Source organism: Halichoerus grypus, chromosome 7 (assembly GCF_964656455.1).
Source record: "Halichoerus grypus chromosome 7, mHalGry1.hap1.1, whole genome shotgun sequence".
NCBI classification, from domain to species: Eukaryota; Metazoa; Chordata; class Mammalia; order Carnivora; family Phocidae; genus Halichoerus; species Halichoerus grypus.
The window spans coordinates 53,675,069-53,700,922 of NC_135718.1; the positions used below are offsets into that span (position 1 = coordinate 53,675,069).

The 25,854-nt window shown below is 54.8% G+C and overlaps 1 protein-coding gene across 2 annotated transcripts in view; it reads right to left on the bottom strand.

Annotated features, from left to right (window-relative positions):
* Positions 1 to 25,854, bottom strand: part of CDH23 (cadherin related 23) — a 405,959-nt gene that overhangs the window by 8,825 nt on the left and 371,280 nt on the right. For both annotated transcript variants that reach the window (XM_078077622.1, XM_036083911.2), the window contains 17 exons: positions 23,406 to 23,627; positions 22,983 to 23,102; positions 22,133 to 22,313; positions 17,214 to 17,347; positions 16,552 to 16,761; positions 15,903 to 16,010; positions 14,514 to 14,616; positions 13,069 to 13,194; positions 12,128 to 12,331; positions 10,358 to 10,816; positions 7,154 to 7,270; positions 5,788 to 6,012; positions 5,033 to 5,202; positions 4,671 to 4,808; positions 3,607 to 3,726; positions 1,971 to 2,148; positions 1,611 to 1,822 (listed from right to left, as the gene is read on the bottom strand). In XM_078077622.1, coding sequence (XP_077933748.1) covers positions 1,611 to 1,822; positions 1,971 to 2,148; positions 3,607 to 3,726; positions 4,671 to 4,808; positions 5,033 to 5,202; positions 5,788 to 6,012; positions 7,154 to 7,270; positions 10,358 to 10,816; positions 12,128 to 12,331; positions 13,069 to 13,194; positions 14,514 to 14,616; positions 15,903 to 16,010; positions 16,552 to 16,761; positions 17,214 to 17,347; positions 22,133 to 22,313; positions 22,983 to 23,102; positions 23,406 to 23,627 — 3,027 coding nt within the window. The remainder of the gene's footprint in view (positions 1 to 1,610; positions 1,823 to 1,970; positions 2,149 to 3,606; positions 3,727 to 4,670; positions 4,809 to 5,032; positions 5,203 to 5,787; positions 6,013 to 7,153; positions 7,271 to 10,357; positions 10,817 to 12,127; positions 12,332 to 13,068; positions 13,195 to 14,513; positions 14,617 to 15,902; positions 16,011 to 16,551; positions 16,762 to 17,213; positions 17,348 to 22,132; positions 22,314 to 22,982; positions 23,103 to 23,405; positions 23,628 to 25,854) is intronic.

Here is a 25,854-nt window from a genome sequence, read left to right on the forward strand (position 1 = left end):
CCATCCACCATGCTTCACACTCTCTCAGGGTTATTGCCCTTCCAGGGGCTTCCCCCGTCCCTTGGATCCCACTGGAAGGCAGAAGGGGAATCCAAAGGCTGAGGCCACAGCTACCCCTCTGTCCCTGGGTCTGTCTTGTGCTCTGCTACCCTAATCATAGGAGCCCTAGGTATCCCCAGACAATACCATCTACCCAGTGGGGTACCCGAAAATGAGGGACAGGCGGGTAGGATGACATGGTGGATAGAGACAACAGCTGTTTCTAGTCTGTTACGAATTCACCATGTGACTTAGACATGCACTCTACCTCTCTGGGCCCCAGGCTCCTGATTCCCTTGAGTTAAGTCTAAGATCTCAAGAAATCTGATGGACATCATATACTAACCCATAACAAGGCTGCACAGGGCACAAGGAAAAGAGCACATTTCTTGGCCTTTACTTGAAAAATTATCAGCTCAGCATGGCTTTACTTTGTATCTCACTGATCAGGACAATCAGAAACTCCAAATGGTAGTTACATCTAATTAATAGCAAGCGTGATGACAAATGCTGGCTGTTTGGGAGACACGGATCTTTCAAAATACGGTGTCTGAAGGGGAAAACATAGCAAATGGGGCCTTTGTTGTGGAAAAGAACTAGATTATTATTAATTTATATCTTGCCTTCTTCCACAAAAAAGATTTGAGACCACTTACAAGAATGTATAAATTATAACAAGAATGAACAAGTTAAAAAAAAATCAGGGTAAAGAAAAAGAAACGGTTGACAGGAAAATGGAAACTGAGGGGTGGGGGGCAAGGTCTGTGCACTAAGCCCCTGCAGGGTCACTCAGCGTGGGCTGGCCTCGCCGAGCTCCCCAGTGGGCAGCGCGAAGAGGACCACTCCCTCACTGCCATGGGCACCGGATAAAGCAACTCACAAGGTCTGGGCACAGAGTTTCCTGCTGCTCAGCCCTGGGGGATATGTCTCCTGTGGGACCTCAAAGTGGGGACAGTGACAAGGACCTGATACTGACATTCTGAGAGGCGGAGGCATGCTGAAGTTCGGGGAACAGAGAACAAGTGGGAGATCCCCTGAGTGGACCAGCACTGAGCAAGTCGGGCCTGGGGGCTGAGAGGAAGGAGGGGGCAGGGCAGGGGATAAAAGAATGCTCCCTGCCTTTATGAGGCAATTTAGAACAAGGGATGGAAGAAGGGTTGGGGAATTCTGGAACCTCAGCCACTTCCCCTTGTTTCTTATTTGGATGCCCATCCCCAGTCCCTAGGCCGGGTATCAGCAGGAACAGCAGACAGACGGAAGGAACATGTGTGTATATTTTGAGACACAAATACAGGGGAAGTGGGTGTCCGGGGAGGCCGCCTTTTTTGGCAGACGTCTAGGAGCAAGAGCTAGGGCATCTACTATTCTTAGTCCCGTTTTGCGGATGAAAAACCACCCAGAGAAGTCACTTTCTCAAGGTCACAGTAGTGACAGTCAGACTTGGGCCCAGGACCTTGCGCTGGCATAGTGGCCTCAGTTTCCCCACCTTCCCAGGGGGACCCTTTCGCTCTTCCAGGCGTGACTGCGGGAGGGAGATGGTGGTGGGTGGGAGGCCCGGGGGACAGTGGTACCTCTCTGATGTGGAGGACGGTGCCGTTGGGCGGGCGCACGAAGACAGGGCGGTTATCGTTGACGTCGATGACCTCCACCAGGAGCATGGTGGTGCCCCAGAGTGGGGGCTGTCCGCCATCCGTGGCCACCACGGTCAGGTTGAACCTCTCGTAGGACTGCAGCGGCCGCTTTGTGGTCACCAGACCTGAGTCCATGTCCACGTGGAAGGCCTCTGGCGGATGGGACAGGAGAGCCGGGCCGGGCTCTGGCTGAGACGTCCCTCCCATCCCTCCTCCTCCTCCTCCTGGCCTGGGGCTGCGCAGACCACCGCCTGCTCCTCCCACGCCCAAGGCTTCACGGGTGGGGAGCGGGCTACTTACCCACGCCAGGGCCCTCAAGTGAGTAGGCCAACTCCCCATTGGGGCCCTCGTCCTGGTCGGTGGCCATCATGGTGATGACTGAGGTGCCTGCCGGCTCGTTCTCATACACGCTTGTGCTGAACTGGGCCTTGGAGAACTGTGGCCGGCAGTCATTGACGTCCAGCACCTGGATCACCACCTGGGGGGGTGGGCGGGGAGGTTGAGGTCAAAGGTCAGGAGCATACTGAGGGGCTGCTTCGGGTGATTCGGTCATACAGGAGTAAAAGCCAGGGTAGACAGTGCCCACTATTGGATTCCGACCTCAATTTATTTACCCCCTGCCCCCCGCCGGCCGAGTCTCCATGTCCTTAGCTGTGCGCTGGGGACAGTAGTATGTCCTCTCTCAGGGGCCGCTAAGGCTCTCCCGTGATGCACAGCGCCCGGCCCCAGTTAATGCTCTGCAGCTAGTCCTGTGGTTACCAGTTATCTGTGTCTGGGTCCTGAAGCAGGGAGGCCTCCCCACCCCCCTCCCACTCCGTCCTTTGCTCCTTCCCACCGTGGCCCCTACATCTGACTCTAATTTCTCAACCTTAATGCTGCCCTGTGATTCCTCCACTCCCAAAAGTTCGTTCTTGGTTGGCATGTGTGTCTGGCTTGGAACTTGGCTCCCTCTGCCGACCCCCTAGGCCAGGGCGGGGCCCATGGACCCACCAGGCCAGAGCCGTCTCTCCCCTGGCTGCTGATGCCCTGCCTGACTGCATCCCCACGAGAGCCCTTCAGGATTTTAAGAACCCTGTTCTGTGCACAAAGCACCTTCCAACTCCCCATCTCCCTGCCTTCCACCTCCTGCAGAGTTGACAACTGAGGCTCAGAGAGGTCATATGCCAGACGCCGAGTGCAGTCTTAGTCTTCTGACTCCAAATACTGGGCTGTTGGGACGGGATTCGGGCGTGTGAGTGCTCCCGGCTCCTTCCCCCTTAGGGAGACCTGCTAACAGGACTTTGTCTTTGCCCACCCAGCTGCTCACCAGCCCCCACGCTCCAGGAGAGTTTTCCTTGGATGGTTAGGCTATTGTGGGGAGAAACGGCAGAACTGCATACAGAAAGGACTGGACAAGGCAGGAACCGGGGAAGAAAGAGGGAGAAAGCAGAGCCTCAAGGCATGGGACTTTGGACAGAAGTGGGGACAGAGCTTAGAAGGCGGTAGGCTGGCCTCAGGGCAACTGTGTTGAGGCTAGAGCTGGAGTGGGAATGGGGCTGAGAACTGGAAACCCTCTTAATGTTCTTGAAGGGACATAAATGAAAATAACTGTGTTACAATTATGTTTGGTTGCTGGACTGTTGTTTTCACTGGGACACAGGGATAGTGGGACATTGGAGCCCCAGGCTTTACTTGGGTTACACTCAGGTATGTTTAAACACTGCCTTCGCAGGGGCTGGGCACAACAGATTTCTCTTAGAGAGTCCCCATCTCCCTAAGCCACCGCCATTTGACTCACCCAGCTAAGCTCCTGCCGTCTCCTCCTGCCACCATGTCTCCGAGGGGACGGGGTGGGGGGCTCTGCTCCCACTCTGCAGCGTTCTCTAAAGTTAAGGCTTTGCTTGCTGCCTCCACAATTCCAGTCCTTAGTGTCCCTGGCCTGGCTGGTGGCCCTTACCTGCACCGAATTTTCTCGACGGTTGCTGGCTGTATCTCCAGGGTTGTCTTTGGCCAAGGCCGTCAGAATATAGTGGTCCTTCTTCTCCCGGTCGAGAGAGGATAGCACATAGATGTCACCCTAGTAAGGGGATGGTAGAGTCAGGTCCTTCATCAACCCAACTGATATTTATTGAGCATTCACTCTACGCCAGACATTGTTCTAGGCTCTGGAGACACGGCACCGAACAGAAGAGACGACAGCCCCTGCCCCCAGGGAGCTTGGATTCTAGTGGCTCCGCTTGCCCTCACGACTCCAAGCCACCTGGAGATGGGTTGGACAGCCCGGGCTGGAGCTCGCTACCTGGCCAGGTGTAGAGCATTTGCTGTTCACAGTGCCAGGCCGGGGGCATGACTGATCATTCACATTGAGCAGGAAGGACAGAACCCTGCTGACGGGGCAGAGTGCAGGGGGATGTGGGCAGCGAGAGGCTGTAGGAGGGAAAGTCCAGTTCTGACCCCATCCCTGGGGAAGGTCCTGCCTGACCAGCCACCCCCAGGCCACAGTGGTCTCTCCCTGTGCTGAAACAGCAGCTTTGAACCAATTTACAGTCATTTGAAATCATCACCCATCCTCTCTTGAGTTTCTACTCTCCCACAAGTCTGAGACCCATGGCAGCATGGGGGAGACACCCATGGAGGCTTCTTCCCCCGCCCCCCAGCACTGACAGGGGGCCATGCATACAGCAGGAGCTCAAACACTGTGTCCACTTTCCGCAGAGCTTCCTATACCTCTCTCTTGACAGTTTTAAAAAGCAGTCGCCTGGACCCGAGTCAAGTTTTCTAGTCTGGTGGGGACACATCTCAGAATTTTTTTGTCCCACAAAGGCTAGTTCCAAAAAACTCTGGCCACAGGGACAGAAAGGCCACAGTCTACAGGATGTCTGGGACTCTTGCCGGGCTTGCTGACTTGGTGGAAAAACCTCCGAGACCACAGACATCCCGATGGCAGGACCCAGAAGCCGGGACGACTTGTGGCGGCTTCTCAGCCTCTGCCCCTTCCCACCACCGAGTTGGCTTGCTTACCGTGGTGGGGTTGATGGCAAACTTGCCCTCTCCATCCCCGAGGCTGTACTCAATGAGGGCAAAGTTGCCCGAGTCAGCATCTGTGGCGGTGACGGTCAGGATGACCGTGCCCACAGGCACATCCTCAAAGACAGCTTCCTGGAGCCCAGCGGGCAGGGAGAGAAGAGAGCGGGCTCGGGTCAGGCCTAGTGTCTATGCCCCTGCCCTGAAAACTCACCTGCTAGACAACCCAGGGCACCAAGCTGCTCATGGGGTGGCCACGCCTGCGGGGCGCGGAGGCCGGCAGGGTAGGGGTGGAAGATGCCCAAAGGCCCCAAGGCCTGGGCCTGGGTCCTGACCCGACTTGTTGCCCGGCTGCCCACCTGGTAGGAAGACTGGTCAAAGATGGGGTTGTTGTCATTGATGTCCACGATCTCCAGGTAGACGGGGATCTCAGCTGCTCGGGGCGGAGACCCGTTGTCTGAGGCCCTCACAGTGAAGTTGAGCCAGTGCACTTCCTCAAAGTCCACCGTCTGGTTGGCAATGACTTTCCCTAAGACACAGAGGCACCCACTGCCGGTTTGGCCGCTCCTCACTCATGGAAGCTCTCCAGAGTATAAAGAGAAGGATCTGGAACTCTGAGGGGCAGGGGTGACCCCCTGAAGAAGAAGGGTGGCCCAGCAACAGTGCCCAGGGGCAGGCAGGCCAGAGGCCTCACGGCAACTGGTATCCAGCTGTTCTCCTTACTGGAGGGGTGAGAAAGCTTTTCACAAGTCAAAGGGATGAGTACCAACTAGCCCAGAACCTCCTCTGAGAGATTCTTGTCTTGGCCTTCTCGCTCCCCAAGTGAGACTCACAGTGGAAGGCTGGGTGGTGGAGATGCTGGTGGAGTATCCCAGGGGTCCAGTAGACCTCAGAGGGGGCCTCCACCCCACCTGGGACTAGGTACTCTCCTTTCCTGTAGTTTGGGCATCTGGGAGTGACGGGAATGCTGGCCATATTGGATCTGGCCCAGCCCACTGAGGGGCTAGGGTGGGGCCCCAACTGGAGGGCAACAAGTGGGCCATGGTCCCCTGTGGAGGCTGAGCAGGCACAGATCCACGTCCCCCAGTGCCCCTCTGGCAGATTTCCCACCCACCTGCTGAGGAGTCTTCCAGCTGGACATAGCCTGGGGGCATCAGGTCCAGCAGAGTGTAGGTGATCAGCCCATTGAGGCCCTTGTCCGGGTCCGTGGCGGCCACAGCAATGAGCGTGGTGCCTGGGGTGGCCCCCTCCAGGATCCGCTCTGTGTAGTAGGTGATCCCGAAGGGCTTGAACTGGGGCGTATTGTCATTGACGTCCAGGATGTTGACTGTCAGCTTGGCTGGGGTGGAAGCACGGGGTGAGGGTGACGTGAGGGACACCAATGTGGCTAGGCCTGGCCTTCCTAAGTGTCAGTCAAGCCCGAAGAGGGTGGTAGCCTTTCACTGCCCTCCTGGGACACCCTGAAGCTCGACCCAACCCTCGTGCGGTGGCATGTGACCCTTTCCCCTGGTCTAGGTCGCTCACTCTTCCATAGGGGAAGGGGTTTGGGTTCCACCAACCGGCTGAGTGAAACTTGGTAGAGCCCCTGGCCCTTACTGTGCCTCAGTTTCCCAACCTGTCCAATGAGGTAGGAGGACTGTGATGGTCTAAGGGTCGAAGACCCTTTCCATGATTCAGCCTTCTACTTCTAGTCTGAGGTATCCCCTCTATGTAACCCGCCTGGGCCCTTGCCCTCTGAGCAGGGGACATGTAGGCAATGGCCAGGTCTGCTCTTCCTTCCTGAAAGCCCGGGCTCTGGCCTGTAAAGATAGGCAGCCAATATCTGCCAGGTCTATCTCTCCATCCCTGCAGCTGGGTGACTTGAGGCCACCCCTTCACCACACCCCCCTCTTCTTCCTGCTCTGCCCATGCAAAATCCACTCCTCTAGCAGCCCCTCCCAGTCATGCCTCAGGCTGCGAGCAGGGCAGCGGCCTGCACCCCTCTGCTCTCGTGCCCGCGCCCTCCAAAGTGGTGTCTTGGCCTCCACGGACATTCACGTTTCCTCGCGCTTTCCTTCCTTGGGCTGACCCCACAGTTTGCCGTTGGATCTGAGGTTCCCGTCACACGTGCCAACCACACGCTCCTCACTGGCTCTGAGGTGGGACTCTGGCCCAAGTCTCTGTTGGCCGGTCGATTTCTCAATGCCCGTCCAGCCTCTGCCAAACCTCCTTCCCACTCAGAGCCTTTGGGTTCAAGATCACACACAGTTCTGGGCTTCTGGATCCCCCACCGTTGAGCTCTCACAACTGGGACACAGGGCCACCCTGAGCCTCCCTGTAGCGGCCGCCCTTCATACCCTTCGTGTAGCCTGACCACTGGCAGCCCCTGCAGTGAGTGGGTCCTGCTGCTCCGTCCCTGGGGGCAGGCCTGTGCCTGTTCCCAGCCTGCTGTCCCTACCCTGACGGGCAGATGCCGGGGCGGGCGTGGGGGGGAGCCTTACCGTTTGGCACACTGACAGAGCGCTCTGGTAGGTCACTGGCATTGTCAATCACCGAGAGAGTGACTTCATAGGTGGCAACCAGCTCCCTGTTCAGCGGGGACTTCACCATAACGGACCCTGTAGACCAGACTAGGTTCAGTTTGAGGGGAACCCCATAACATCTGGGCCTCCCAGGGGCTCTCCTGGCTAGCTCCCCCAAACCACACCAAGGGCAGCGATCCCCAGTGGAACTGGGACTTGCCGGTGACATCTTTGGCTGGGATGAGACCACAGTTACCTGCAAGCTGGGGGCGCCTCACTCTGCCCCTCACTCACTGCTTACTAGCCAGGTGAACTTGGGAAAATTATCGAACATTTCTGCACCTGTTTCCTCATTTATAAAATGAGGATAATTACAGTATCTATTGCATAGAGCTATTTTGAGGATTATAACCGTAAAATGAGTTTACATTTGCAAAGGGTTTAGAGTGGTGCTGGACACATAGTGCCACGTAACTGCTTGTTTCAGAAACGCTTATATTCTACAACAATTGTGTATACTGATACTCCTGAGCCGTATGCTTAAATATGGTTAACGTGGTACATTTTATGTCACGTGCATTTTATCACAGCTTAAACAATGCTTGTATTCTAGGGAGACCAAGTATAAAAGGTCAAGGCAGCTAGAAATCCCTGAGGGTGTTCTCTGGAGGGGACAGTGGTGGGGCAGGCTGGATAGTCAGGCCTACCTCTTTGCCTTGGTTAAGTGGGGCATGACAGGGCCTGATTGTGGGCAAGGAGCACCGTCCTGTGTTAATACTAGCAAGGAGTTGTTTCCTTTTCTCCTGCCCCCCGCCCCCCACAGCCCCTGCCTGCCCCTGAATCACAGAGGAACCCTCCAGAGGCTGGGGCTTGAGCTGGACAGACGTAGTTGGGCCTGTTGGAGGGCTGGGCTCTGTTGGAGGGCCTGGGGGCCTGATCCTAGGTGAAACTCCCTCTCTGTCTCCAGCTCCCTCGCAGGCAGTGTGGCCTCTGGGATTGCCTTCCCCCTTGGCAGACCCCCTGCTGGGCTTCTGTCTTCCTCGGGTTCCCAGCCACAGGCGGTCACTTACCCTGGGCCGCTGCCTTCTCCTCCTCTTCCTACTCTCGCTCCCCGTCCCCGAGGCTGGGGAGCGAGGATGGGGAGAGGGTGGCTGCATTCAGTCTGCGAAGGCTGGGCCCCGGCCTTGGCCTGGGCCCCACAGGACAGGAAGGGTGGTAGGGGTATGGTATGGAGGAAGGCAATGGGGTGAAGCAGAGATGAGGTGGGAAGTGACAGAGAAACCGAGCTCAAACCTGCAGGCCTGCCAGCCATGAGGAAGAGAGAAAGGGTTAACATCAGTTAGTTCAGGGTGCAGAGGGGATGGAGCAGAGCAGGGCATGGGGGGCAGTAGGATTCAGAGCAGACCAGGGCAGGAGGTTTGAGAGGGAAGGGAGTGGAAGGGAAAGGGGGTGGGTAGGAAGCAGGGGAGCAAGGGGGCGCCCCATTGGATAGGAGCACTCAGGGAGCTGAGGCTCTGGCAAGAAGAAAGGGGAGGAAAGGTAAGCAAGAGGGGTAGGGAAAGCATGAGGAAGAGGGGGCAGAGAGGACACTGGAAAGAAAAATAGAGAGAAGAGAGTCAGTTGGAGGGAGGGAGAACAGAGCCGAGAAAAGTGGTAAAGGCATCAGCCCCCCATAAAGGGGCGGGGCACAGAGCAGCTTTCCATGGTCCTGACCCACCACGGCAGCAGGGAGTTTGCTCCCCTGGGGCATGGCTAACCCATCTACATTCTTCTGGTGCTCACGGTTTTCCTGTCTTCTTTTTTCCTTTGGGCCTCAGATGCATATTGAGTGAATCGTACTCTTTGGGTTAGTGCACCCTGTGGTCACTGGTACCACTCCTGTTTTATGTATGTATCTCCTCTCCCCTCTTCTCCCCTTGGTCAATCACTGTAATAGACTGAAGTATATTTTTCATTTGGAAGTGTTCCTGAAAATCATGTATTTGTGTGTGTGTGTGTGTTTTACATTTACACAAGTGGGACTGTGATATGTATATGTCTCCCATTCTATTTCTTACTCTTTCAGTAAGTAGTTATTTTTAAGGTCTACCCACATTTCTCTGTGAATCTAATCTATCGCTTCAGACTGCTGCGTAGTATTCATGGTGTACTCCCACCATGTTTTACTCTCCAATCTCCTAGGGATGGATGCTCAGGTGGCCTCCAACTCCCACCACCAATAACATGGCAGGCAACATGGCATATAGTCCTGTTACTGATCTGAGAATATCCTTGGGACATATACCCACAAGCAGAATTGTTGAATCATGGGGTATGAGTGGACTTTGTGCTATACTGCTGTCTAGATGGTGGAAGCAGGCTAAGCTCCTACAGTAATGTATGAGTGTTCTGATGTCCCCACATTGTCACCAATACTCAATACTGTCCAGCATCTTAACATCTGCTAATTACATATGAAAAATTGCTATCTCATTGCTGTTTTACTATGCATTTCTCTGAATAACAATGATTTTTAGAATTTTGTCATAGCCACATTAGTTTTTCTGTCACTCTTCTTGGCCTTTCAAGGAGTATACCTGTAGGGGTCCCATGTCCCCTTCCTAACACCCTAGAGGAGAAAAACATGGAACTATTGGGAAAATGGTAAAGCCATCAAAATGATAATAAGCTGCATAGATTATGAAAGATAAGCCACAGTTGTTTCTTTTGTGATAGTTTAAGAAAATCATCAAGGGTATATATAAGATTTACAGATGACTTAAATGACTAGCATACCTATGAAGAAAGTGTTCAACCACCTGGTTATTAAAGAGATACATATTAAAACAAGGTACCATTTTCCTATACAATTACAAACACGAAAGCTCTACAATATTTAGTACTGGCAAGAGTGTGGTGAGGTGGGCGTTCTCACACGGAACACTGGTAGAGTGCGGGAGACTGAAAGGAGAGATGGAGCTGATACAAGGAGGAGGAGGAGAGAGGAGAGAGGGAAGGAGCCAGGGAAGAGAGGGAGAAGAGAGGGGACAGTGTGGTGTTGGGGGTGGGGGAAGAGAGTAGTAGGGGGGGCAGCTGAGGGAACGGGGAGGAACAGAAAGAAGGGAGGATCAGGAAGAAAGCAGAGGGCAAGGAGGCTGGGGCAGGGGGTCAGGAGTGAGGTGGAAGGGGAGCAGGCCCTTGTACCTGTGTTGATATTCACAGCAAAGGCATCCTCCTGGTCGGGCACCAGGCGGTCAGTGTCGTCCTTGGCCACGATGCCGATGATGTGGTATTCCAGCTTTGGGTTGAGGTCGTGGTCAATGGCAGTGACGTTGGCAATGACCGTGCCTGGCTCAGCTGACTCCAGCACGCTCACCGTCTGGATGGGGTTGAGGAACTCGGGGCGGGAGTCATTGATGTCGTCGATAAGGACAGTGATGATGGCCGTGCCCGAGAGAGGGACGGTGCCCCTGTCGGTGGCCACCACTGTCAGCCTGTAGGATTCCTGCTCCTCCCTGTCGATGGTGGCATTGGCGACACGGATGACCCCAGTGACTGGGTGGATGAGGAAGCGGTCCTGAGCCCCCGCTTCTATTCGGTAGATCAGCTCCCCATTGAGGCCACTGTCCTTGTCCGTGGCTGTGACCTGAAGGACTGAGAATCCTATGGGGGTGGGAATGGGGAGTGGCTGAGCACAGTGGCCTCTTCCAAAAACCTTATATCAGGATACATTTGTTGGTGGTTCCTAAGGGCCCTGTCTTGTCAGTTTTGCCCGTGGTTATCTTTTAGCATGTTTGCAACTTTGTAGGTAACTCTCATTTTATTTCACATTTTAGGACTATTTGAGAGATTGAAAAATCTTTACTAATTTAATGATTAGTAATATCTTCTGCACATTGTCTGCTTTTGACCTTTGTCCACTTATCTGTCAACTTATGCAAACTATGTAATTATGATAACTGGGGACAGATACCATTTTCTCAGTTTGTTTGCCTTTCAATATTGGTTGCTATTGTTTGGTGTAAAGAAATTTAACTTAGTATGCACCAAAATGTAATAGTTTTCCTTTTTTGAGTTTTGTTTCTCATATGCTTAGAACCTCTTTATCAGAAATCAGAGAAACATTCACCTGAAGTTTCTTCTTTTGTTTGTAAATGTTTCTATTCTTTTGTATTTTCTCTAGAACGTCTTTAGGTTTCATTTTAGTGTCTGATATGGGGTGAGAATCTGCACTGAATATTAATAGATATTTTGCACAGTAATTAGTTTTCACAACTGATTTCATTGTTTCCTTTTTTTTTTTTTTTTAAAAAAAGGATTTTAAGTGCTCTCTATGCCTAATGTGGGGCTCGAACTCACAACCCCGAGAATAAGAGTCCACACTCCACCTACTGAGCCAGCCAGGCCCCCCTTCACTGTTTCTTTAATCACATAATATTACTTTCCTTAATTTACCAGTATCTGTTCCTGGGTTACTTTGTCCCAGAGTCTTGTGCTCCTATCATGTGGTCGTAAATACTGTAGTTCTGTAACATGTTATCATGTTGGTTCCCAAAGTGGTCTGAAAGCTGCCCCATTACCCCCCCCCAAGAGGGACAATTAAGGCAAATCTGCCTTATTTATACTTCTATCTCAGAATGTTCTTACTCTTCCAGCTGACCTTTAGAATCAAATATACCCTCCAAATCATATTTGATTTTGATGGGAATCACATTCATCCTATTTTGACTTTAAAACAGTCTTTCCGACCAGGGACACGGTTGGAACATATCTTAATAATCTCATTTTCCAGACAAACACTGTGGATCAGAGCAGGGAGGTGAGGGCCGCCTGGTTTTTCTGACCCCCCCTCTCCAGTGCTCTCTCTGCCCGCCCTGCTGCCCTTCTTTCTCCCACTGGGTGAATTCTGCCTCCAACCTGTGAGGCTCCAATCCCCATGGACCAGCAAGCAGGTCCGGCCTGGGCCCTGCTTACCTGGTGGGCAGTTTTCTAGCAGGTGGACTGTGAGGGTGGGAGGGCTGAAGGTGGGCCAGTTGTCATTGTCATCCAGGACGGTGACCAGCAGGTCGGCTGTGCCATTGAGGAGTCCAATATCCTCAGCCAGCAGTAGCAGCTCCAGGACCGGGGGTGAGAAGGCCTCCCGGTCAATGATGACACCGAACCTCACTGTCACCACGCCTGGCACCCGGCACCACCAGCCGAGGAGACACAAAGGAAAGGGGGTACAGTGGGGAGACGGGGCAAGAGCCAGCCAGGAGGGGATAGAGAGAGACAGGGGCATGATAGGGGAAAGAGACGAAAGTGGAGCGGGGAAGACAACGCAGTGATTTTCTTCCCTGAAGGCTCAACAAGCAGTGTTTAGGGAGGGCCCCCAGTGGCCAATTTTCTGTGATGAGCCTCTCCCCAGGTACCCTCTTCAGTGCTCCAGAGTCTTGCCTAGGACGAGGGACCCAGGGAGGAGCACTGACCTGCTCACCAGCATATCCCTTCCTGTTGTCACCTGTCACCAAGCTGGCCTCCTGTCCAGGACCGGACTGATGAGACACGGTCTCTGGGGAACTTTGGATGTGGTTTGAGGACAGACCTTTGGCTGCTTCTGGTGGACTAGGGGCCTGAGCCTCTGCCCGGGGCATGAGCAGATGGAGGGAGCAGGTTTGGGGGCTCATTGCCTAGGCTGAGAGCTTATGCACCAGCAGGTCCCTTGGGTTGGCTCCAAGCCTCCTGCTGGTTCCTCCTGCCCGGCCCCAGGGGGCTTAGTCCAGCTGCAAAATGGGGCTTGTGAGGAATGGGGTCCCCCCGGAGAGCCTGGATCTAGCGTGAGAAGGGAGGCCCTAGATCTAGCGGTGGGTCACTCCCACCCCAGCAGGAAGCCCTGGAGCCAGGCTGGGAGAGCTGGGGTGGCACGGAGCCCTCACCGGAGTGGTGGTCGATGTCGAAGAGACCACTCTGGGAGCCCAGCAGCTTGTAGGTCACCACGGCATAGACGTCCAGGTCTGCGTCCAGGGCCAGGATGGGCCCGTTGAGCACCGTGAGGGGGGTCCCTGGGCCAGGGGGAGAGGGGTCACTGCGGGGCCGACCTGGCCCCCGCCCGCCCCCTCCCCCACCCCGGCCCCGGTGAGCCATGGCTGACGATGGATGAGAGGGAGGGAGGTGAGGTGGACGGGGTGGGGAAGCCCTGGGCCGGGCTGCGGCAGCCTTGGCAGACTGACGCAGATGCCTGGGGAGCAGCCTCAAAGCCCTGCTGGGGAGAAAACACAACAACGGTGAGCAAGCCCTTCTGGCCCGCCCGGAGCGCGCCTGCCTTCCCAGCAGCCTTTGAGGGTCACTCCGTGGGAGGGTCGGGGGCTCCCTGAGTGTGTGGGCACTGTCTAGCTATGCACATCCAGCCCAGTCTGTCCACACGGATGTGTTCAAGATGCTCTTTACAGGGGCCTGGCTGTACCCGGCTAGGAATATGTGATCCCCACATGCGTGCAGGACTCCGTGGTCACGGTGGTGAGCACACACCCAGGAGTGCTGGCAGGCCAGGGTTCCCTGTGCTTGGGCACCTGTCTGCCGCTCCAAGTGGGCACGTTTGCACACGGGTACCTACGTGTGCGTCTGTGCGCATGAGCAAGCCCGCGCCGATGCCTTCCACGGGCACGTACTAGCATGTATGTGTGTGAGCACATACACAGGTGGGATTAAGAGGTGGAGGGGGAATGTCCAGCCAGAGACAGGAGCATCGTGGCTCATGTCTTTCTGAGTTAGAACCCAAGCTTCTGGGGCTGGGGAGGCTGGAGGAGGGGTGAGGGGGGCCTCCCCAGTGGCACGGTAAAAAGGAGAGTCTGTTCCTCTGAACAGGGTGAGGCTGGTCAGTGTACTTGTGCAGGGAAGGGGCTAGACTGGCCTACCTGGGGCCGCTTGGCCCCCCTCCTCTGATTATATGTGCTCCCTGAGCTTCCAGAAGCCTCTAGGATGCCCGTGTTCCTGGGGTGAGGGAGCAGGGAGGGGTGAGCTTACCCCTTTCCTGGGTAGTCTTCACGCCTTAATTGTCCCTCTTCGGGGGGTAATGGGGCGGCTTTCAGACCACTTTGGGAACCAGTGACCACAGCTGTCTTTTCCAAGCAGATCTATGGCCTCTTTGGTTGGCCCCCAAGAGGTGTGGCAACCCGGGGCCCACCAGCCCCTCAAGAGCGGTGCCCCTTCCTCCCCTCCACACCCTTCTGCACCTGCGGGGTCTCTGGTCAGCCATGCGGTGAGGCTGCCTCCCCAGCCAGCCTTCAGCCGGGCCCCTATCAAGCGCAAGGGAGGTCCTCAGGCATCTGGGGCCCAGGTGGTGCCTCAGCAGCGGGAACTCCCAGGTGGGTCTGGCACCTACCAGCGGGAGCGTTCTCCATCACCTCTGCCTGGTAGGTGCTCTCAGTAAAGAGGGGATGGTTGTCATTCTCGTCTGCCAGAAAGATCAGCAGCAAGTCAAAATCCTGAGGGAGGCACAAGGGAGGGTTAGGTTGTAGGCCATGTTCTAGCAAAATGTTCCAGTGGGAGGAGGGTTGGTAGGTGGCGGGTTGAGGCGCAGAGGTAGAGGATTAAAAAGCCCACACTCGGGCTCCTGGGTGGCTCAGTTGGTTAAGCGACTGCCTTCGGCTCAGGTCATGATCCTGGAGTCCTGGGATCGAGTCCCGCATCGGGCTCCCTGCTCATCGGGGAGTCTGCTTCTCCCTCTGACTCTCCCCGCTCTCATGCTCTCTCTCTATCACTATCTCTCTCAATAAAATAAATTAAAAAAAAAAAAAAAAAAAAAAAAAAAGCCCACACTCAGGGTCCAGAGACCGGGGTTCAAGTCCCTGCTGTGCTAGCAGCTCACTTGGCGGCCTTGGGCACATCATTTCCCCTATCCGGGCCTCAGTTTTCCAGTCTGGCAAATGGGAATCCTAACTCCTTCACAGAGGTATTGTGAAGTGAACAGGGTGGATGCAACTGGCATTTAATCACGTTCCATCTCCTGGTAAGGAAGGAATTCAGGCAGGAAGATGACTCTTGGTTTTCAGACCCTGCAGGTCTGCCAGATACCCCAGTCTGGGCCCAACCAAACTCTCCCCCAGTGCTGTACCTTGTGCCTTTCAAAAACCACAGTAGGGTCCTTATCTTAGAACCTCTCCATACCCCTGGATGCTATCTCTGTTGCAGAGCTGAGCAAACCAAGGCCCAGAGGTGGGGTGGTTATTCAAAACCACAGGGCGAGGTAGCAGCAGTGCGGGGGTCCAGCCTCCCAGCTTCCCATCTCCCCCCAACTCAATGCTGCTGTTCATGGGCAGGTTCAGCAGCACAGGGTCATTGTCATTGATGTCCAGCACCTGAATCCCCACCAGCATCTGGGGTGCGTTGGGGAAGAGGAGGAAGTGATGGGCGCGAGATGGGGCAGGCGAGCAAGGGGGTGGTGATGGGTGGTGTGTGCCCAAGTATCAGTGGTTTGGGGAGAAAAGAGGATAGCTGGTGTTCATTGAGTGTTTGCCACGTGCCAGGCACAGTGCTGATGACTGTATAGATATTGGCTCCTTCTAGTCCCTTCCACAACTTTGGGGTAGGGATAGTCTTCATTTTGCAGAAGAGAAGGAAAATGGGGTAGGAGAGAAATCTGCCTGTCAAAGCCACACACCCAATGCCAGGTAGAACTGGGCTCACTTGGACACCTGAGCATCTAGCCCCCGGGCATGCTGCCGGCCACCTCCAGCATGCAGCCCTGCTCCCCCGTGTCCTCCGGCCTCACCCTCCTGGCTATGCGTGGGTTCTCCGGGTTGTCCTTCACGGAAATGGTCAGCTTGTACTCTGGGACCTGCTCGCGGTCCAGTGGCCGGTTCACGGTGATGACCCCTGTCTGGGATGTGGAGGGCTGGTGAGCTGAGCAGCGACCTGGCCCCCATTGTAGGCTCTGGTCCACAGATGCCCAACTGCTTTGCCTGCAGCTGCAGGAGCAGCTGTGAATTCTGTCCCCAGATTGCCACAGATATGGTCTAGAAGGCCATCATGGGCTGGCGGGGTCTTGCCAGGGCAAGAGTGACCCACCAATGCCCGGGTCTTGCTCTCTCAGACGGGTGGGCCCCCTGAGAGCCCCGTGGTGCTAGAAGCTGGTAATACTCCAAGAGGACAATGAAGACTTCCCGGTGCATCTTGGTAATAAACCAAATGGAACTGAGGCTCCAGCCCCATCTCTGCACATGGCAAGCCTTGGGGGTGACGGGGACCCAGAGATGGCTCAGCTGGAAATCCAAGATTCCACACGACCCAGAGACTCCCCTGTCCCAGCAGAGGATGGAGGCTCGAGGAGGAAATTGAACCCGAAGACGCCCAGACAGCAGAGCAGAAAGCCTCTAGGGCTGGGCCCTCCTGTTGAGAAGGAACCCTGGGGCCCTCCCTACCGTGGCGTTGATGGAGAAGGCCCGCTCTCGGTTGCCTGCGGTGATGTTGAAGGTGAGGAGCGCGTTGCAGCCGCTGTCGGCGTCACTGGCCAGGATACGGGCGACGAAGCTGGAGACGGGGCTATTCTCACTGATGGTGATGTTCATGGGCAGGTTCAGCAGCACAGGGTCATTGTCATTGATGTCCAGCACCCGAATCCCCACCAGCATCTGGGGCGTGTTGGGGAAGAGGAGGAAGTGATGGGCGCGAGATGGGGCAGGCGAGCAAGGGGGCGGGGCAGTGATTGACGAAGGAAAGGCGCAGGCGGCCATGGAGAAGGAAGAGGTAGAGGAAGACAAGGATAATAAAAAAGGCATGAAGATGAAAATGAGGATAAGAAGCAAGCCGAAAGGGCAAAGAGGCAGAGCCGGGCAGAGGGCAGGGGGGAAACGGCAGAGTGACAGGTGCGGAGGCCTGGCTGGCTGGGTGGGGAGAGCTCTGAATGGCTATGACCGCCAGGCCCCAGTGAGCCCCGAGAGGCACTGGCCAGCCTGTTAGGGGCTCTGCGGGTCTGGACTGGCTCCAGGTCAGCCTGGGGCCTCTCTGGGCACAAGGGTGGGCATATTAATAGGAACCTCTACGGAGAGTTGAGGTGGGCAGTGAGGGGAGCCCCTACACTCACCGTGGAGCTGAGAGGAGGCACCCCCCTGTCGCGGGCACAGATGGTCAGGTTGTAAAAGGCAATGGTCTCCCGGTCCAGCTCCACATCCTTCCGGACCCGCAGCACCCCCTCCACAGGAGAGATCACAAATTCCCCTGGGTGTTGCCCAGGGGAGGCTGGAGTGAGCTGGGAATGGCCAGGAGCTGTGGAAAGCCCTGGCCTCTCCCTGCTTCCTCTAGCGAGCCTTACTCACCAGGGGTGGGGGACAGCTGGGTGCGGGGCCTCCCGTGCCCCCAGCTTCAGATCCTCAGGGAGCCTGCCAAGGGCTGGGCAGGGCGGGAGTGAGGGGGACAGAGAGCTGCTTGGGTTGCAGGTGCTCATGGGCCCGCTTCTACCCCAGCGTGCCTGAGACACCGGTTCAGTTCCCTTCCCTGGGCCACACGCAGGACAGGGACTGACCCTAAGTAAGACGGTTATGTCGAAAAAAGTGGGGGCCCCTTTCTACACAAGCATCCTCTCACCACTCTTGATCAGAAAATGATTAATGAAGGTCTCGGGTAGTTTGTGATGTACAATCCCTTCCAGATACCACGTCCTGGAAAACGGGGAAAGGGCAAAGCTTACTCCCAAGGGACGGCTTGCTAGTGGTGAGGCACAGGGCAGGACAGAGCGGAAGTGACTGAGGGCAGGGAAGCCCCCAGCTGCCCTCCATACAGCCTTGGTCTTGAGCCACAGCTGGTCTGTCAACAGGGTTCTGCCAGGCCCGGGGCCACCTCTTGGCCTCTCGTCAGACCTGACTTCTTGTCTTTGATGTTTTGGAAAGCCCTCAGCTGGCCCTTTGGCCTCAGTCCTTGTTTCGGCCTGGCTGAGGGGGCCGGATGTATGAGAGTGTCTACAGCAAGAACCTCAGATTCTCAGACTGGCCTGGAAGGGACCTCAGAGACCATCCAGGCCCTCGTGTCCTTTGGAAAATGAATCGAGAGTCCGGAGAAGGGTGACACCTTGTCTGAGCTCCCACAGCAAGTTCATTTCAGAACCAGTATTCAAATCCAGGGCTCTGGGCCTCAGCCTACTGCATCCATGGAACGGTGGTCTTTCTAGACACCTGATCAGAGCGGACCAGGGCGGGAGGTTTGGGAGAGAAGGCTGAGCACTGGGAGTGGGTGGAGGGGAAGGGCAGAGGGGAGCAGATGGGAGCCCGGGTGGGTAGGAGAAGGGCAGGGAAGGGGAGTGAGGGAGGTGGGGTGGATGTGAGGAAGGGGGGCTGCCTCTATGCATGCCCCAGGAACTGGGGACAGAGAGAAAAGACTTCCTTCACTTTTCCTCTGACACCTGGGGGAAAGGCCCAGGGTGGGGCACTGACTTGCTCGTGGACACACAGCACACAGGGGCATGGCAAGGATGGGGGCCCTAACTGCCAACAATTCCCTCTGCCTGCTCCTTCCCATCCTACCTCACCATCCCTGTCCCCTCCCGTTGCTGCCCTGACTCCCGAACAGCCCTTCTGTGCCCCCCACCACCCACAGCCTCACAGGCCACACCCTCCCAGGGGGGTGGAAGCTGTTGGAAGCAGGATTTCCTGAGCCTGACACTCCAAGGTCTCACAAGAGTTGGGGATTCCCTTTCTCGGGGTTTCCCAGCCCTACCTGGGCCCCTGACCATGTGTGAACAGATGGCCTCCAACCCTTTCTCCAAAGCCAGCCACCCTCTCGAAGGAAGGAAAAGGGTTCTGAGAGCTCAGAAGGCCAGGCCCAAGGCTCTGGGGGACTGGGCCCAAGCTAGACCCCCATGAGATCAGCTCAAGGACTGCAGATTGGGGAGGTGGACCGGCCAAGGACTCCAGGACTCATTATTCTCGGCAGCTTGCCCCCAGGGAACTCCCCAGCATTCCACTCCTTTTGGAGACAGGGGTTAAATACAGAGGCTTTCCATCTGCATCCTGACTTCACTCCCATGTGCTTGTGGGCATGTGACTGAGCTTTGCCTCGATGTCCTCATATGGAAAATGGGCCAATAAAGAGGTACCATTGCATGGTGGCGCTGGGACCGGACAAGGCCTGGTCGACGTCATGTGTGCTGGACCCATGGCAGGTCTTGGTGTCATTACAGGAACCCGGAAGGGAAGCCCAGGCAGTCCTCTGAAGGAAGTGGGGGCTTTCAGGGAGGATGAGGATGGACGGAGCGGGCTTGACTGGAAGGGACAGCTGGAGGTCCCGAGAAGGCCAAGGTTAGCGGGAGGGACTCCAGGGGATAGGGCCTGTTTCCCAACTATTGCTTGCCCATGTATGTCCTCTGCAGAGCCTGGTGGGGCTTGCGAGAACCCTGTCGTCCCTGATGTCTCCCCAGCCACAGGAGCCCCTCCAGGCTCAGGCTGCAGTGCTGGGAGCTGGGTGGCCCAGGGCATGTGCCTCTCCCGTCCGTGTGTCACCCAGCCGGCTCTCCACAGAAAACCGTCCTGATGCGTAGTGTGTCAGGTTTTCAAGTTACCACCGTGGTGTCACTGAACCTGGAGGTAGGAGGCGCTGCGGGGAGTGGACGCTGTGCCCTGTGGGAGCCAGTCAGCCATGCCCCCAGGTTACCCCTCCCTCCCCCCCACCCCAGCCTTCCCTTGTCTATCCTGAAATGGGGCAGTGCTCTGTGATCCTGAAGTTATCTTTGGGCTCTTCCTTCCTAGGGGAAGGGGACTCCAAGCTTCTCTTACTCCTCCAGGCGGGGGCGGGTGCCTCTCAGTCTCCTGGGACACCCCACATGACCCTTAATTCCTATGGCTGACCGTGATCATGTGTCAATTTAACTGGGAGGTTTGGCTCAAGGCTCCAAAAATCCATGGTATGGAGCCGTCTACAGTTTGTTACGATACAGGTGTGAGCCCTGTACCCCAAAGCTGGGTGCAGTGAGGGCCTCTTGCTAGGAAGGGGCTCAGCCGCTTGCCCAGCAGCCGCCCCTCAGTGAAGCTTCGGCAGCCTCCCGAACAGGCGCCGGAACTCCCATGCAATGATAAGGCCTCCATGGTTGTGAGAATAACAGAGAAAGTCCCTCACTGTGCTGGTTTTGGGAAAGGAAGACACAGGGCTTGGCCAGAGAAGGGACTTTTGGGACATGAAAGGGTGGCCTGTCAGAATGGAGTGACCTCCTGCAAGCTCAGGGTAGCAGGGGCTCCAAGTCTTGCCCTACAGAAGTGGAGTTTTAGCCTCCTGATGGCGGATTCTACCCTTGGAGCTCTCGTCTGTCTCCTTCCCCGGTGCGGGCCTTGCATCTCGTGGCTTTGCGTATCTCTGTGCTGACAGCTCCCAGGTACCTGCCTCCAGCAGAGACCTCCCTCCTGAACCCCTGGCTTGTGCATCTAAGCCCCACCTGACATCTCACAGCTCCCCTCATCCCCCACACCTGCTCCTGGGGCAGCCTCCCCACAAGCAGACGGTCATGCCCTCTCTCTCCAGTTGCTCAGACCGAAAGCCTGGTGTCATCTTAGACTTTCTCCACATCTACTAAGTCAGCACATCCTGTTGGTTCCAGCTCTGAGATATACCAGAGCTCTGTCTACTTCACCGTCACCACCTCTGGTGCGAGCAGCCTGGTCCCAGCCACACCATCTGTAGCCTGAGTGACTGCAACAGGCTCCTGTGGTCCCCCTGCTCCCACTCCTTAACCTCAACGGTCTGTTCTGAGCACGGGAATCAGAGGGGCCCTGGTAACAGCTAAGTCCAATTGTGTGCCTCCTGTGCTCCAAGCCCTCCTATGGTTCCCAGATCACTTGGAGCCAAAGCCGTGTCCTCATCATGGTCAGCAAGGCCCAAGAACATCTGGAGCTACTACCTCTCTGACCTCATCCCTTCCTGCTCCTCCGCTCGCTCGACTTCACACCAGCCACTGGCGTTCACACATGTGAACATGCCAGGCGTGTCTGGCCTCAGGGCCTTTGCACTTGCTGTTCCCTCTGCCTGGAATGGTCTTCCCCAGATGTCCACATGACCCGCTCCTCCTTCCTTCAGGTCTTTGCTCAAATGTCACCTCCTCCCTGAGCACCCTATCCAGAACTGCAGCTTTCACCTGGCATGTCCCATCTCTTGGCTTTATGTTTCTCCATAACACTTAGCACCTCCCAACATACTAAGTTATCTCCTCAGCCACGTAGGTTCCTCGCCTGTGTCTTCCCACTGGAACGCGTGTCTGTTTTGTACCATCCCGCATCCTCAGCACCTGGAATATGATTGGCATATGGTAGGTGCTCAATAAATATTTATTGAATGATCAGTTGATCAATTGAAAATCAGGATGTTTCACAAAGATTTGGATTTCTAGCTTTTGTCTTTAAGGTGGGAAGACCTCGCCCCTGTGGGCCTGCATGTTGACACAGCCACACTGGCCAGAGCTGAGCGAGGCCATCACAGCCCCCACTACTCCCTACTGTCTTGCCTGGACCCCTTCCCCCATGTGTGTCCCCGGCCTGACACTGGCAGGCCTTTGAGTTTGAAATTCTGACTCTGCAGAAACGAGTAGAAACTGACTTGAGGAACCGCTGTGGCCAGGGCCAGCCCTGCTCTTCACCTGAGGACAAGCACCGAGGTAGCTGTGAAGCCTATTCATGGTAACAAGTTGTGTGGAAAAATCTGGGTGCTGAATGCATCTGGGGGTTCCTGAAGGTTTGGGGCAAGGATATTCATCCTCCCTCCGCCCTGGAGTCTTTCCTCTGGGTATGATGCAGGGGCATTTTCTATCTGATTCTCAAAGGGGTCTCTGACCCTTCAAGGCTACCAGTCTCAGATTTCAGAATGTTCTCACATATCCCTGTGAAGAACGGGTGGGGAGAAGAGTATTTCCATCATCTTATGGGTGGGGAAACTGAGGCCCAGAGAGCACAAGGCCACGACTCCTAAGTGGGGTGGGGCAGAGGCCCCCAGGTTGTTCTGCCCTCCATGCCTGGCTCAGGCCCCACTCACCCAGAGGGTCTCCATCCACGATGCTGTATTCCACCTGCCCGTTGGGGCCTGAGTCCTGGTCGTAGGCCAGGAAGGTCCACACTCGGGGCCCCGGCTGGCCCTCGGTGACATCAAACGGCCCCTCATAGTCTCGGGGAAAGGTGGGCACGTTGTCATTGATGTCATTCACGTTCACAAGTACCTGAGATGGTGGACAAGCATAGCTGGGGCTGCATCCCGGCTAGCCCTGTGCTGAGCCCAGTTCCCTCATCTGTAAAGTGGGTCTGATAATCCTGTCTCAGAGGGCTGATGCAAGAATCCTCAGGGATCATGGTTGGTTGGGGGGGCTTTTAAGCTATGCCTATGGATAAGTTACTGTCATTGTCAAAGCCTTTTTATGGGCATAATCGTCGTATTGTTCATAATAATGCTACACATTTCTATTTATTGCCTCACTACGGTCATTTCCCATGGTCTCATCCGCTCTGCCCATGCCCTGACAAGTCTCTACTATCTCCGTTTCATGGAGGAGGAAAGCGCAGCTCAGGCAGGCTAAATGACTCGCCTAGAGTCACACAGCTAGGGAGCCGAAGAGCAGGGGTATGAGCTTCTGTTGGTTTGACCAGAGTTTGTGCTCTTCCCATGAAGGGGAGGAAGGCAGGTGTCATCATCTGTCTGACAGATGCAGCCACGCAGAGAAGTTCAGTAACCTCCTCAAAGTCACACAGCAAATTTGGCTGAGTTGCCAAGACCAGGACAGGGCTCTCGGATTTAGGTGTTTCTCCTGGACAATCTTCCCTTTTCCCCTTCCCCGATAGAGCTTTCTGGGCCCTGTCCTCCCCCACGTTGAGGCTATGTCCCACCCACCCACCGTGGTGGTAGAGGTGAGGCGCTGAGACAAGATCGGGCACTGGTCCATGGCAGTGACGATCAGAGTGTAGTGGCCATGGCTAATCTCATAGTCCAGCTCCTTGGCAGCAGTGATGACGCCCTGGGGGATAACAGAGGGGACAAGGGTGGATCAATGGGTGGTGGGTCTGGGGCACCCCGGGGACCAGCTTCTTCATGGGGTACCCTCAGACCACCCCAGGAAGTGTGCTCTGACATCCCGGCCATGGTGGGGAGCCCTTGTTGCCGTCCCACAAGCTTTGCTTCCTTCTGCACTGGCTGCCCCCACACTTTCCTCCCAGACTCCATCTTTGCTCTGCTCCCACCTCCCATGATGTCATTGAGGTCCCTTCCAATCCCCTTAGCCACCTGAACCTCCTCCTAAACCCCACCATCAGCTGCTGACCGTGTGTCTGTCGATACGGAAGGTGTTGATGATATTGCCCGCGACAATGGCATAGTTAACTGTGCCATTGGGCCCTTCGTCCAGGTCTAGCGCCTGGATGGTGATGAGGCTAGTGTTGATTGTGTCTGGGCCCTCATCCAGTAAAATCTCGTAGTGGGGCTGCTGGAACACTGGTGCATTATCATTCTCGTCCACGATGGTCACGTACACGTGAGTGGTGGCCTGTGAAGAAGAGTGTGGTCAGGTTCCTTGGTCAGCTAGCTAGAGGGGTTGAGGTGGACCTGGCTGGATAGTCTCCTAGGCTGGGATCACTTAGAATGATCCAATATGGTGAGAGAAAGAAAGAAGAATGAGAGGGTAGGAAGTCACAGGCTGGTAGAGGAGGAAATCAGAGAGGTTCCTCCAAAAGCCAAGCTAGGTAACAGTTTAGGTCCAAGATGGCACCACCATAGCTTTGTCTGTGTCCATGGCAGACATCACTAATCAATCGTGGCACTGCTGAGGCTAGAAACAGCCTCATGATCCTTGTCAGCACAGCGACCTAGCAATTCAAATTAGCGTATGAGATGAACCCTAGTAACCACCCCCAGCGACAGCTTTGGTTGGGCTGGGGCCTTACTGACCCTGGGCCTCCTGCCAGATCACCAAAGGCATGAATGTGATGTTCTCAGTCCAACACAGTATTAAGCTTCACCCACTGTTCATGTAAATGAAGAAATACCCATTTTCAGCATTTTTAAAAGGGAAGACATTGGGTTTCGGGCACTTAAATGGGCAGAATTTGTTGAACCATGAAGAATAAAGCTTACAGAACATGACTTCACTGCAACAACATTTTCTGCAACATATTCTCCTGCAATTGGCCATTTCTGGCTGATACTTGGTCTAATCAGACCACATGAAATGTCCAGCCGGTTGGAACTCAGTGATCGGCACTCAAGAACCATAGAGAGATGACAGATGTGGCACTTTGCAAGCAGAGTAGATAAATGAGAGAAGGAAATTAGTTACGTGCTGATATTCTCTGTCCCTCGCGCTGCCCCCCTTCCATTCTCTGCTTCTCCACCTGGGAGGACATCCCCTGTGGGCCATCTCATCTGGGCTCCCTTGCCATCTGGCTTCCAGATGGGTTTCACCAACAGGAGGTCCTGGCAGAAGCCAGGAGGAGGGAAGAAAGAGAGGTGGGGCATTTCTTCCACATTCCTTCCTTTCCTCCCTGTAGTTCTGCCAGTGGCTGTGTTTTTCCTGCTGGGTGGCCCTTCTCCCATGACTCCAGCTCCCACTGGGCTCATGCAACTCACCTCCTCTTATTGTCCTTTTGGATGTGTGGGTGGTAATGGCTTCCTGCAGTTGCTAGTCTATTGGTGCTTCACCAGCCCTCTGTAAACAGTCCCCCCATTAAACTCTCTTCAGTTGAGCCCTGAGTGTGCCATCTGTTTCCTGCTGGGACCTTGACTAATACAAGCTATGATTAGTGACTAATATAAGATAATAAAGTTATAATAACTGCAAAGATGTCTGGGTAGAGAGAATAAGACTAGACCATTGCCAAGGCCACAGAACAGAAAGCAAATGATACAAAAAGCTGGATGTAGACAGCTTGTGCACCTCTTTTTCCTGGGGCTTTGGAACCCACCTTGGGTGGCTCTAGAACCACCTGTGGAGGGACAGATGGGCAGCAGACCTAGACCCAAGAAGATTTTCATTGCCCCTGAGGAGGCAATGAGTCCACTGAGCTGCAGCTGTGGATCTTGGAGGGGTGGGTGTTAGGTGGTTGCTAAAGTTGTTTCCAAAGCAGGTAGGGTTGGCACCCTTGAGATGGAGCTCTGTGACCTTGGGCATATCTCATTTCCTTTTTTGGACCTTTTCTGTTAATAAAGAACCTGACTTGATATCTACAGTTCCTTCCAGCTCAAATATTCTGGAGTTCTGGTCTGCTGTCATCAGTCACATGGACTAAATCCCACCATCAGGGAGGCATTCTTCTGGGTCTTAGAATCTCAATGAATCTTTATAAAAACAATAATCACACAGAGAGGGGAAATGCCTTATTTTAACATTGCTCAAACTTTTCTACCAGAGAGGGAACTTGCACAAAGTCTGAGGAATACTCTGGAGTGTCTGTCTTAAGAAGGAAATATCTTCAAAATCTCTCATGTTATCTTTGAAAGCTCATAGGGATTTTAAGAAATGGACAGTAATACAATAATAGTAGAGGACTTCAATGCCCCACTTACCTCAATGGATAGGTCATCCAGACAGAAAATCAACAAGGAGATATTGGCCTTAAACTACACATTAGACCCGATGGACTTAATAGGTATATAGAGAACATTTCATCCCCAAACTACAGAATACACATTCTTTTTAAGTGCACATGGATCATTCTCCAGGATAGATTACATGTTAGGCCACAAAACAAGTCTTAATTCAAGAAGACTGAAATCAT